The sequence below is a fragment of the Nothoprocta perdicaria genome, unplaced genomic scaffold (genome assembly GCF_003342845.1).
Source record: "Nothoprocta perdicaria isolate Ctin4 unplaced genomic scaffold, notPer1 scaffold_139, whole genome shotgun sequence".
NCBI lineage: Eukaryota > Metazoa > Chordata > Aves > Tinamiformes > Tinamidae > Nothoprocta > Nothoprocta perdicaria.
Window position 1 is genome coordinate 2,044,836 of NW_020454527.1, and position 13,918 is coordinate 2,058,753.

Sequence of the window (13,918 nt, forward strand, 5' to 3'; positions counted from 1 at the left end):
AGAGAGAGAGAGACAACCCTGGACAGCCGAGGCAGCGGCGGCAGATCCCAGATTCCGAGCGGGCGGCGGAGCGGGCGCCGCGGCAGCAACTTTCGCGGGAGGGATTTTCCCGACTTCGGGGGAAAGCAGCGGCGCTGGSAGCCGCTTCCAGGCGGCGCCCGGCTGGAAGAGCTCAACTTCGCGCATCTCCCTCGCCCTCCGGGGRCAGCTCCTCCCGGAGCCCCGGCGGCCGTCGAGGGCGATCGGAACGGCGGGGACTTCTCCGCGACTGGGAACCACCGGCAGAGCGGGCAGAGAGCGGGGGCSAAGGAGCCCTAGAGCCCAGCTCGGCCCCACAGGGAAAGTTTTGACGGGAGGAGGAGGCGTCAGGCTGGGGAGGCGGCGAACGGAGCGCAGCGGAGCCGCGCTGGGCTGGGCTGGGCTGGGCGGCTTCCTCGGGCTGCCCGGGCGATGCAGAGCAGCTGCCGGAGCTCCTGGAAGCCGCTTTAAGGGGGGAAACAAAACCCTCCCTGGATGTGATTAATTACGGCGCTCCCTCCGCCTAGGTCTGGAGGAGAGGGAAACACCTAATCCTCCCTCCGCCTCCCTGTTGCCACCCCCCACGCCTTCGTCCGTCTCCTCCCGCTTCCCCGGGCGCAGCCGGGGCCGCGGCGGCAGCAGCGGCGGCCAGAGCAGCAGGAGCGGGGCCAGGCGCCGCTTGCAGCGCTCGGGCATCCCGGGCCGGGGGCTGCGCCCGGCGCCTCCCGCCGAGCCGAGCGGGGCCGCGGGTCCCTCCCGCACTCCCAGCCCGGCTCGCCGCCTCCTTCCCTGGGCGTCCGCAGGAGCTGCGGGCTCCGCTGCCTCCTTCCTCGCCTTATTTTATTTGTTTTTACCGCATTTTGAGCGTTTTGAGCTCCCCGGCTGCGGCTGGCGGGGTGTCGCCGAGGCGCCTGCGGGGCGCATGGGGCAGCGCTCCGGGAGCTCCTCGCCTGCCGCCCGATGCTGCCCGCGCTGCCCTCGCCGCCCTTCCTCGCCCGCCATGGGGGCTCTGCCCTGAAGATGGAGCGGATCTGTCTGTTGCTGCTCTCCTTGCTCCCCGCGCCCAGCAGCGCGCAGGGGGTCTACGGTAAGAGCCGCGCGGGGCGGCAGCCAAGTTAAAAGGCGCCGGCAGGAGCCGGAGAGCGGAGCTGCTCCCGGCGGGAGAGGAGAGCAGAGCAGGGCAGGGAGGGGACATCTACTTGCGCCCCCCGGGCCGCCCTCTCTCAATTCTCGCTTTGCAAGATGTGTGTCCCCAACACACCTGGGCGTTGTGGAATAAATCAAATCAAGCCCCGGCCCTTGCCTCGCACGCCCAGCTGGGCTCAGGCTCCCCGCGGCGAGRCAGAGCCCCGGGGCAGCCCGGCCGCCCCCGCCGCGTCTCTGTGGTGGAAACGGCCCCTCCTGCCCCAGCGGGGCTGCGGTGCCACGTCGAGTTCGGGTCTGTCCTGCAAAATGACCCTTCTGAACAGCGTTCTGTGCCTTTCTTTTCCTTTCTTCCTCCTAAATAGCGTTTTGTGGTTTTATTTTATTGATTTATTTTCCCCCTCCTAGTATACTCCTGTTTGAATGTCCAGAGGGAAATTTCAGGAAACTCTTCCTAGGGCCAGAGAGGCAGAGAGCAGCGCGAGTTTGTGGCACAAGAACTTAACTGAGGGCGGGTTACTCGATCCATTACAACAGGTAACCTGCTGGGAGGAAAACTTTCTGATCTGCTTTTAAGGCCCTGGCCACCTGTGCTCGTCCCTCATGGTGGAAAGGCCTCCTGCTCCCTCGGGAGCAAGGCAGGAGGGACAGGGCTTGAAACTGCTTTTGCTGCAACCTGCCATAGAAAGACTCTTGTATTATTATTTTCCTTTCCCTCCGCTCCGGTGAACTTTCATTTGATAAAACTGCTGCTGAATTAGATGCAGGGAATAAATTTGCAGTGCTTTATTTTGTGCTCTCCTCCCAGAGAGGAGCGGGAGAGGCTGCGCACAAAAGAAAGCCCAGACAGACAGACACGCCGAGATGAAGGCATCCTCGGAGGCAGGACGGGCACCAGCCTCTGCCTGCTCCCGCTGCAGATACGAAGGGGAAATCCTGCCTCTTGCCGCCTCTCTCCTCCCCTGCCTCTGCAAACCACCTGCCCAAATGATCGATGACCTCTGAGGTCCCTTCCAACCTTCGGCATTCTATGATTCTATGATTGGGAACTCGATGCCACACAGCTGCTGTGGCATCAGCACACCGCAAACTTGTGTGAGGATTAGGGGTTTTCGCACGCTATTTCCCCAATTTTGCCTTCAGTCTGTTACCCTTTTCTGATCTTGTGCTTTGTGCAGCCAACACTGTCTGGAGGTGAAACTTGTGTTATTGATAGTTCATGTGAGGCTGGAATTAAACTGTTTTATTTGCGAGGGTAACCAAAGCAGGATTAGGCAGCAGTTCTGCTGCCCTTCCGTTTCCAGTTATCCCAAATGTTAGTCTCCAGCCACGGCCTCAAGATGCATAACCTGGGAGTATTCCCTATTGTGAATGTTTGTGGCACCTACTGTGGAATTTTGGGAACTTGTACTGTGTTTCAGGTGCCTATTTCTGTTTTTGAACAGGTATTGTGATAGAAGTGGGGAGAGGCATCTATTTGAGTCTATAAATATATTTTACTCAAGTAAATCTGCTGAGATTAAATCAGATTAAACTAGATAAAGCATCCATGTGATGTACCCTTTGAATAATACACCCACATGGATGCACACAAAAGACCTCTGTCTAGGGAGCCGAGTTGTTGGAGAGGGTTATTGAGATGAATGGTAAAAATAAAATGTGCGTAAGGGGCTTGTTGGGAAAGAAGCATTGTCGATGGAGGGGCAATTTAATTAGGAGTCAAGGTACTTTTAGGCTGTTACCTGAAGAGCTTATTATACAAATTGACGTTTGTTATAGTTGACTGAAGAGARTCTGAAACCTGCTTCTCAGCTGCTCCCATCCGTTCGGCGTCATGTGCTGCAGTAAAGCCAGGCTGTCCTGGTAAATGTTGCCTTTGGACAGCTGACCTGGCCCCCATGCTCCCCTTTTTGTGGTGCTTTACAAACCCTGCTCTTCAATGCCCTGCTTGAGACAAGGGGCGAGTGGCAATATATTGGAAATAACTGCAATTGCTAACTGGGTAACTAGAGCCAGCATTGAGGTGGTGGGGAGATGAGGAGAAAGGAGACCTGCGTTTTCAGGTGTAGCTATATGTGCTTAAAGGCAATGAGTTAGATGGGAGAGGGGCTTAGGGAAGGGCTTCTAAAGGGAAGAGTATGTCCCTTACTTCCTTGCCAGCCTTGTGCGCTTGAGTAGCTCTGGTTCAGAGCAGGCACAGGGCTGCTGCTTTGCTTACTCCATGCCATAGCATTTAATAAGCATTAACAAACATTTCTGGGGTGTCCTGCACCTAGCACTGCCCAGTTGGCAGGCAGCAGCATTTCAGGCCACCTGAAAGAGCGGGATGTCATTGTGTTCCCAGGCTCTCGTAGGTCACCTGCAAGAAAAGGCCACCGGGAAGCCCTCCAGGAATGGTCACTGCTGAGTGGGGTTCGGGAGAGGGGAAAAAAGGAAGGTTCAGGGCAGGCAACAGGGAGAGCTGCCTGGTGCTGTGATTCTGAGGCAGTGTGGGATGGACCACATGATTTAAGGCACTTGAAAGAGGTGGGGGTGAAGCACTTGAAATACTAAACAGCCCTGCTCTGGCCTCTGAAGTTGGGAATGAATGACCCAGTGAAGTTGCTTCTTTAAGGAGAAGCCAAAACACTCAATCAGCTGTGACATACCAGTGGAGGCAGCCAAAAAACCTAGTGGGAGAGTGCTTTCTAGCATCTGCATTGGGGGACTGTCGAGGTAAAACATGTCCTGGGGTTAGGCTGTAAGCACTGGCACTTATGTTTGATGTACACATGACATGATCTGTTTCTTGCTCCTTTCACCTGTGAAGACCATGCCTTGTTGGCAGGGTTTTCAATGCAGCAGCATCTGGGCAGAGCGTCCCGTGCCCTCCTGTGTGGGTGGCTCCTTGCTGTTGGCTCCCGGGGTGCGACCGCGCAGCTCGGTCCTGAGCTGACTCCTTGGGTCGGACCCTCTCTGCTGCACCCAAAGAGCTGTTCTGTCAGCTGGGGCAGGAGCATGGGCAGCGCTTCAGCCTTCTTGCCCTTGGACCAATGTGCTGGACGCCTAATCCTGCGCCCTTTGAGACGGGGGAGCATGTTGTCGACTAAAGGAGCAGTGGAGCTGGCTCCTGTGAGGTGCTTCTTGGATGATTAAGTTGGGAAACTGGGATGTATGAGCATGGTGGTCCTTAAAGCCTTAACTACATGTGTATGTGTGTGTGTATCCTTCCCTTTGTGCCTCTTTCTTGTTGTCCAGTTCTTAAATCTGTCACTCCTAAGGCTATTACCTTTTCGTCACGGGAATGAGCAGGGGTTTGTAGTTTAAGGGCTACAGAAGTAGTCTCAACTAAGGACTGGGTTGGTCCAAGGCTTGTGTACTTCAGCAGCTGCTTAACATCAGGGTGTTAAGTCTGTCCGTGTGGGCTTGCTTCCGGCATGTCTTGTTTGCTTCCCACACCTAGAGTGTGTCACATCCACCCTTGTGTGTCACCAGAAGCTCTGTTTTAGCTCAGCAGCTCCGTGCACGAGGTAAGCCCTCAGCTTGCTTTAATATGCGGTACTAGGAAAGTGACATTATCCTCCTGACAGGTTGTTTGCAACTTACTGGTAGAAGTCAAAATATTTCACTATAGGTGTCATCAGAAACCACTATCCTATGCTAATTTTTGTGGGAACATGAAGACAGATGTTGAATAATTTGACATGAGCAGCATAGCTTATAAAATTATCACCGTGTCAGGATTGCATTGGATATTTTGGGGGGGAGGGGGGCGGCGGGAAGGAATTGGATGATTTGAAGAGACAGGAGATGGAGCTGCTGTGACTCCCAAGAAGCAGAAGGCACAGCAGAAAGTGGCCATGCGGGTCCAGTAGTGAGATGGGAATTYGGAAATTAAGTGTTGGCAATAAGGAATGCTGTGCTGCTGGGGGCGTTATTTTTGAGTCAGAAAYGGTCTGTGCATAAGCGTGTTGCTTACAGCACTGTGGCTTCCTAGCGCAAGGAGGGAGCAGGACTGAGGCTGAGGGGTGAGGAAAAGGCCTTCTGGCCAGTGTGAAGGTGCAGGCAAAAGCAATGGGGATAACGTGTTCCTAGTGGGGTGGACTGCTTGTGGGCATGTTTCTTGCCATGCTTGCGGGCATGTTTCGTACTGCGTTCGTGGGCACATTTCTCACTGTGCTCGTGGGGCCTAGCACTAGGCCCTGCCTGCGCAAGGCTTCTTTGGCCAGGCCGCGCACGGGGCCTTGCCGGGGGCGTTGGGGAGCGGGCAAGTGGTGGCGCGTTGGGGTGGGCGCTGCCGTGCAGTGTTGCCAGAGGAGGCCGCGCTTGGCTGCGGGGTACAGCACTGGTGTCGGGCCCCTCCTGGACAGAACGGGAGAATATGTCGTTCTGCTCTCTGATGTGCAGCGGTGCCTTTGGTCACACGTTGTGCAGGGAGCCCTGGGCTACACTTGGCACACAAGGTCTGAAGGTAGATGGAAACTATGAAGAAAACTTTGAGACGGTGTGTGTTTTTCAAGCACTCCAGGAGCCCAGATCCAGTGCCCCAGGGCCACCCCTTTTGGCGCCCGCTTTAATTTGGAGATGCAGAAACCCAGGGTGGCTGCGGGMGGAAGGAGGGAGGCGGCGCTGCCGCTGCACGGAGGAACTCGATCCATCTGCCGGATCCCTGAGGAGCGAAGCGCTGCCAGGGGGACCCGCACCATCCTCCTGCCCGTGGTTGGCTGGTGAAATTCCTGCTCTGTCAGGATCCAAAGCACTTTGCTTTGAAAAGAGCAAAGCTTTTGTCTGCCCCTTACGGAGGGGGAACAAAGGTTTATTTTTATAGCCCAGCATTCGCTTAGTGTTTAAAGGAAGAAATTAAATGTACAATATTCCATGAAGCTGGCAATCAACAGCACCGCATTAAGGACTTAGAGGGGGGAAAAATAAGGATAACTTGAGCTAGGGAAGGGAAATCCCAGCAGCAGCAGCTATGCTGGCTCAATGAAGGTTGAACTGGAGAATGGCTTTTATCAGCAGGTTGGCTAGGACTGGGCTTGTTTAGAGGCAGAGACCTTTTGTGCTCAGAAACGAGCATTTCTTGGAGTCGAGACCTCCTTTCTCCGCTGCTTTCTTGGCTTCTGCCCTGGTGTAGCACTGCCAAGTGAAGCTCCCCCTGCGGTGGGACCTGTCCTTCATCCTGCTGTCTGCTGGGGAGCAGTGGAAACGATGACCCTGCATGGTCCCCGTGGAGGAGGTGGCACTGATTTCAGCCGGGTTTCTGGGAGTCCCTCTCGCTGCCCCCCACTTGGATGTGCACGGTGATGGCCACGTAACAGGATGCCACCCTGGAGCAGTTCTTCCTCTCTTGCCACTGTGGTGCCCTTTGGAGGCTGCAGCCAGAGGGCTTCCTAACATGTCCAAACGAGTTTGGGTCATACCAGCGTTAGCTGGTATGAGAAACACCTGAGCCTGAACTGTCACGGCCATTCTTTTCAGTGTTAGTTGCTTGCTTCTGTCACTGAATGTGCCTCTCTGTTTAGTTTTGAGGTGTGAACCTGTGTGGCATAGTATCTGAGCAGCTTAGGATCCTATATATTTCTTTTTTGTTTTTCATAATACTCCCATAGGGTAGAGAAAATGCTGCTGTTTCTCTCCAGGAGCATCGTGCTTTCCATGTAGAACTTATAATGAAGTGAGTACGGGTCTCCTAAATTCTGCATTACTAACTCAAGCACAGGCTTGGTGGTTCATGTTGGGAGGTGTGTGTGTTTTATTTATTTATTTATTTATTAGAAGTGTGTTAAATCTGAACAGATGTGAGGGAAGAGGGCTCCACACCGCATCCCAGTCATCTCCTGACCGCTACCACCTTGTGTCTCAACACCTCAACAGCGCAGGCTGAGGCTGCTGAAGGGAGATGCCTGAAGCTGAGCAGGGAACTGGAGAGCACTGCCTCGAAGAGCTCATTTCTTTGATTTTTCTGCTTGTTTTTCTAGACTGTGCAGTGTGGTTATTGCAGCACATGTTTGCCTGACTTGATGCCCCATACCTGTGGAGGGCTCTGCGCTCCAGCAAAGCGTGAGCTCCTCTGAGGAGCCACGTGTGCTCTCCCAGGATGGTGCCGTCCATGAACAGCAGGGCAGACACAACTGCACGTCACAGTGGTTGCTCGCAAGGCAGGACAGCGTCTCGGGGACTGCCATGGTGCRGAGCGTGGCAGGGGCTCTGCAAGGGGTAGTGGGGGCAGAAGCGAGGAGCTTGAGCAGCCTCTCCATCTGCCCGGTCTCCCGCTTCCCTGGTGCTCCTTCCCTTCGTGCTGCAGACTGGTCATGGAAGTGCTACTGCCCTCATGCCTTATCTCACATAACGGAGATCTTGGAGTAACAAGGAAACCCCTTGTGGCTCGTGGCTTGTCTCTGCTGTGAACCACGGTGTAGGAGAAAAGGTTTGGAGGCGCTTCTGYTGCGTGGGCCTGAGCAGGCCCGACGGCAGGGTGAGGACGGTGAATGACAAAGGTGCTCCGAGGCCTGCAATTTCTGAGGGGAAATTAGCCAATATTGCATAAGGAAGAGCTGGTGTAACGTGGAAAGTTAAAGTCAAGCTGTGAGAAAAGATTTTGGATGTCTGCAGGTGAACGTTTAATGCAAGAATAGTGGCTTGCTGTTGCTGCTTGCTCTTTCAAAAGGAAATGGTCCTTCAATAACTGACATAAATTGTTTTAAGGTAAGTGTGGATTGAAGTCTTYCACATCCCATGTGTCTTGGTGATGAAATAAATGGGGAGAGAAAAAAAAAATGTTCTTTGGACAGATGTTTGAGAAACATGGCAAAATAACTTTTGTTTACAAATGCCATTTCACCCTGTGATGCTTGTTCTGTGCCTTGCCTTGTGGAAAAAGGCATTTGTAGAAATTCAGGGTGAAGCCTGATTGTCTCTTGCCAAATTCAATGAATGCATTATTCGGACTTCGAGCAGCCTTCCAAACAGTGGGGATGTGAGAAATTGAGGCCTAAAACTAATGTGACTTAAGCTGGAGACATCTGGGGACAGGAGACTCAACTCCTCTACCAGTCAAGTGAATCATTCTAGGATGTTAAGAAAACCTAACTGGTCTGGAGCATTTCTACAGCAATTGTTAGACCCTGAAAATCCTCTCAGAGGGCACAGGCAGCGTTTCTTGGAGGTATGTGTTTCACATCACTGTAATATTGTTTGAGTGCTTTCACATCCTTGCAAAATCTTGAGTGCTATGTGAGCTTTCACTTGTACAATGTGCCCATTGCTTACAGTGGTTTCGGCCTGCGTGAGGAGGGAAAAAGACCAAGTTTTAGTGTTTTGTCCTTGGCAAAAAGAAGAGCTGAACATCAGAAAAGTGCAGCTGGTATTACCTGTGATCCCTGTGGCTGGCAGGCATGTATCCTTGAGGAGGAGGAACAGGCCACTGGGAACRTGTTTGTATTTCAATGCAAAACAAACCTTTTTTTTTTTTTTTTTTCTCCCCTCATAGTATGACATTAGTTTCTCTTTGTTCACAGATTTGCTTTAGAGGGTCTTCTGGAGCTTTTGCAGAAGCTGAGCAGCTTTACTGTGCAGCACTGAGGGGACAGAAAGAAAGAAAAACCTTTCAGACACGGGGCTTCTCTGCCCGAGTGGGCAGGTGGCTTGAGAAATTGCTCTGAGCTGTACATAGGGCTAGTTCTGAAATCTGTTGACTCTTCCAGCAATTATTTGAATTATTTTGCTCTGCATCAAAGCATCAAGGAAACTTTTATTTGGTAAAACCGATTTCATGAATGAAAAGAATTAAATGACTCCCAAGGAAAGGACAGAAAACCCACCCCATTTGCTATGAAGGAGTAGAGATTTTGTGTTGGGGGGAGGAAAGCAGGGGACCGTATCACAGATTTTTACGCTGGGGACAATGCCGTGGATGGAGGAGAAAGTTACTGTAGTGTGACTGGAGCTGTGGTGTGGAAATGGGGCTGGATGCCAGTGCAGAGCGCAGCTTTTGAGGAAGCAAGGAACTCTGAATATTCGCACGCTGGTTATTTTAAGTATGCGCTAAGGCTGTTTTCTATTTTTCTTACATGTATAAAGATAGAAAGAAGTCTGTAATGTTTATCTTCCAAATGCTAACAAAGACTGAAAAGATTCTGTCAGTGATGTTTTTAAGAGATTTTTCTTTCATATTTAGAGCAATTGAAATTCACGAGTGTGTGTTTGAGAAGGGGATTATCTTGATCAGTGATCAAATAAATTCTGAGTAAGATTGCCTTCTTATCCATGATGGAAGGAGGGAACCAGAAGTGGGCACTGGCATGAGTTGCACTTCCAAAGATTCCCATTTTAAAGCATATTAAAAAAAGGTGGTGCCTTGTTCATGCTGGCCCCCTAGAGAAGAGAGGTACTTGGAAATTGCSTAAGAATATAGGATCTTTCCCAGGCTATTAGCATGTCTAGGGGAGTATTCTTGGAAAGAGACTTTAGGTGCATATGAACACTATGCCCAAGATCAGGAAAGCAGCTTGTGGGTRCACTCTTGAGCTAGGTTTAATTTAGTTGTTTCAGTTAGTGATCACAGTGAAGCTGTGACAGCACAGAGCTCAGCCTGATCCATGATCCAGACGTTTAGGCAACATCCTGAGAGGGTTTCACACCATTTCCTGAGCCTCAAGGCCACCTAGGAGCTAGGTGATAACCAAGTTGAGGGCTGTACACCAGCTTCGCTCCTGCTTTTGGGTTGCAGTGCAAACATACACTCAATTTTGGGCTCTGCAAGTGGGTAGTGATCCCCCAAACCAACTAGCTGCTTTCCTGTGGGGTACAGTTTGAAGCTGGGCTGTGCAGCAGCTTGGCTGGCGCGGTCTGATGCCTGCTAACCCAATTTGACTCAAATGACAGAGCTGTTCAGCTGCAGGAGCTTGCAAGGTGGGAATACAAGTTGGCTGGATGAAGCTTGGTGCTGTGGAGAAAAAGAAAGAAATAAGCCTCTAGACATCAGCTTCTGAAAGTGAAATCATTTTTAATTTTGATATTTTTTAATGGGAAAGCTATTCTTGAATAACTCCCTGTGTAGACAAGCCCTGCGTTTAACAGTGATTAAGTTTCCAAATTGTTTTCTCAAAATGGAATAGTCAGGCTCCTGAACCGTGTAGCTGTGTCTGAAGACGTCACCCATAGAAACTAAGCTCCCGCTTTCATTAAAATGGCACAATAACCGTTTGTTGCCTRGTTGGCCAAATGATGCATTACGTGAGGATTTTCATCCTTACTCCTGTAGAAAAATGAAATTGATAGTGTAGAATGATTGCTTACTATGATGTGCGTGATTAATATCATAAATCTTCCATGTTGGGATGCTGAGTGAAATGCATGACTATCACCACGCAGATTGAAAGCAGCAGTTTGCTGCGCACTCGTGCTCGGCAATCACACTCGAAGCATGATGGAAAAGGAGGAACTGCCTGAAGCCAAGGGTAGCTCTTGCATCTGGGAACAGCTCTGTGGCAGTTGCAAAGCCCTGGCAGAGCTGACAGGCTGTTCCCTGCCCTCGGAATGACCACGTGCACTTATTTGTGGCTGCGGCTAGTGCGAGTGGCCGGCAGCGCTGTGTGCTGCTTGACTAACGCTTCTGTTCCTCAYGCTATGAGGGAGATGTTTCAAAGCGGGTTTGCAGCATATGGCTTGCTTAAAGATACCATTTTAGTTAAGAGATGTTCAGTAAGACACACTAGGTCATCACAGTTCATCACTTGGCTTCAAAGGGGTCAGCAGGGCGTTTTGTATAGACCCTGAAAAGTGCAGCAAAGAGAAATGAGGAGAACATCCCACAAGGTTGGATTGAACACTTGCATTGCATAGGGCTGCATTAAACAGCAGCATGTGGGAAAACTCCAGTAGGGCTAATAAATAATAAACAGCTTTTAGCTTAGGAATTGCATTTGATTGTCTCGAAACAAATGTAGAAAAAGAAGTGTGGGGAATGGAGAAGGACRAACTGCTTGTTTGTTAGGCCAAACTAAAAGCTTTGCAGAAGAAGGAAGCAGGGGCAGGTGCTAAAAAGTACCTTGATCTGTGACCCACATGGTGGGGTAGGGAAATGAAAGAAATGTGTGTAGCTATTGCTAGATTAGGGAGAGGAAAAAAAGAAAAAAAAATAAGGAGGGGGGAGATAAAATAAATGGATGCTGTTGATACTGTGTAAATCCTTGGAGTGAGAATATTTCTCTCCTTCATTGGCCTCATGGTAATATCCATGACATTGTTGCTGTTGAAAATGAGGGATTGGGAGAGCAAGTGCAAACAGGCAAGGCTGACGGGCGGGAAGCCTTGCCTAAACAGGATTACAGGAATCCTGAGGGCTGGTCGCAGTAACTCCAGGATCATAGGAAGGGGCTCGGCTCAGCCTCCCCGTTGCAGGAATTGGAGCGCGCAGTGCTGCTGTTGCACAGACGCTCACATGGGCCTTTGCAAGGACCCRGAACGCTCCGTGTGGAAGAGCTGACGTTGTATGCTGGGAAGCAGCTGTGGCTGCGCCTGAGGCTGCAGCCCAAACCTCAGAATAGCGCAGCAAGGATGATAGCTTGTAATTAAGGGACTTATTTGCACTAACTCTTCTGATTTTCCTTGTCTCCCCCTTTTTTTTTTCCATTTTTTTTTCCCCTTGATTCAATTAAAGTCACTGTAATTAGTTTTCAAGGTGCATTTGGCTGATTGGATTTCTGTTGATACAGTGGTATTTCTTGCGTGTGTTTTGTCACACCTGCCGGCCCTGCTGATAGAGACAACAACTTTTTCCTCGTTACCCGCGACGGAAGCGACGCAGCTCGGAGCGGGGAGCTGGCGGCGGCCCTGCCGCCTGCCGCTCCACAGCAAGAGCTGCTGCCGGGCTCCGGCTCCAGCCTCTCTCGCTGCCTGGCCAGGAGGGATCCCTGTGATTTTTCCAGCCCCCTGGGAAAACACAATTTGGAGCAGAGGGGAAGTTAGAGGGACTAATGGGTGTGACTCCTGCCTATAGGTTTTGGGGCTTTAAGACTCCAAAGGAATATATAAAGAACTCTGTTATTATTTGTCTTCTGTATTTGTTTTTCCAGTTGCCATTAATTTTTGACCTAAGACTTTTAGAGAGACCTTTGTGTGGTTTATTTATTTATTCTTGATCACCTTCAATTAGGTGGTTCTCCTCTTAAGGAAAACTGACTGGCAATGTTTCAGAAGTTTAAGTCCTGAATATATTATGAATTTGTTGTTCTCAGCTTGGTGATCCATCGTGCTACATGCAAAAAAGTTTTTAGCTGTGTTTTCTGGCTCCTARTAGTACTTGGGTAAACCTTTTCCAGAGGTGAATTGGAGGTAGTAGGCAGGAGTTGCATTTTCCAGCCTCCAGTTTCTTGCGGGATTGCTGTATTGGGATAGAGGGAAATTTTCCTCTTTACTGCTTTATTGCAATGCACTTAGATAACACAGGCAAGAAAAACAGATTTCTGTGTTTCTTTCCCAAGTTTATTGTGGATGATAGAGCTAGAAGCAAGGGATATAAATGGAGTGAATGTCCCTGCTCTTGCTCGTTGTTGGAGATGAGCGAAGCCAAGCGGCCTCAGTTGCTACCATGCCTGTGATACCTCCACACTGAGTGGAGCTGTAAAGCAAGCAGCAGATGGAAGCCTGTTTTGCTCTTGGCATAAGATTAAGTAGCAGGAATGGTGCTGGTGAAGGGTGTTTACGTGAGCCCCTTCCACAATGCTTTTCGTGTTGCTTTGGGTGACTTGAGCAGCTTTCCTTTTAAATATTCTCCCTTTAGGACAGTTAATACTCATACTTTGATCGTTCTGCATTTGTTCTTAAGGGTTGACTTCTAGTGGGTTAGTTACAGATTGGCAGCACATGGAAGCGAGTGGGGAGCTTCCCTGGACAGCAAGGGATGTTCCCTCAGGTAGTGCTTTGCACAATTTTCCACCTCCTGGGYTTATGGCTAGTCTGTGCTGGCTGCGACACTCTTTGTGGAGCAAACTCCAGCAGGGTTTGCTCTGCTGGACTGCAGTCTGTTTTAACTGCTTCCATTTTTAGCACACGATTCAGAGAGTGAACTTATTTTCAGCTGTTGTGTGTTTTCCTTTTCAGTTGCTTTTCAGATTTCCATCGCTCCCTCACTTTCCCTTCCTTTCTATTTATTGCCGCCTTGCTGTTCTTATCCTCTTCCTTTAGCCAAAMAGGTGTGTAGATTCCCACGCATGATTTCAATCCACAACATCTGTAATTGCCTCCAAATAGAGGTTGAGGAGCTGGCCGTTCTTCCTATTCCATTCATATTCTCTTGATGCGCAGTTACCYCTAATGTGCTGCTTGAATCTGCCTCTTGGCTCTTTAACAGGTTCCCTGAWGTTGGTGAGCACCATGGTCGTGGAAACACTGTGTGCCCAGGGGACTGTGCTGCCTTCACGTACTGTGGTGTTATTCCTAACTCTTGTCTGAGTAAATGAAAGGAATGTGCTCCAAGTAGATGGGTGCTTGTGCTGGGCAGTGGAGGGCTCATGAAGAATGTCCTGCTTTTTTCCAGGTGTAGTGTTGTATGTACTTGTCCTGTTATATCCGTAAACCTCTTGCATTTCCTAGGCAGTTGGATACTGCACATACCTGTTCTGATAAAGCCACGCTTGCCAGGCAGCTCCAGTTAGCCAAGACTATGGTTAAAGTATGTGCTCATCAGCTCTAGCCAGGGGGGACTAGAGAACATGGAAGAATCACAGGCATTCTTGATCTCTCTGCTGCCTTTTTTTTTTTTTTTTTTTTTTTT

The 13,918-nt window shown here is 50.3% G+C and overlaps 1 protein-coding gene across 1 annotated transcript in view; it reads left to right on the forward strand.

The window, feature by feature from the left end:
- Window positions 1-978: 978 nt before the first annotated feature.
- The window catches only part of MDGA1 (MAM domain containing glycosylphosphatidylinositol anchor 1), an 85,778-nt gene continuing 72,838 nt past the window's right edge, over window positions 979-13,918 (forward strand). The window contains exon 1 of the mRNA XM_026034052.1: window positions 979-1,105. Coding sequence (XP_025889837.1) covers window positions 979-1,105 — 127 coding nt within the window. The remainder of the gene's footprint in view (window positions 1,106-13,918) is intronic.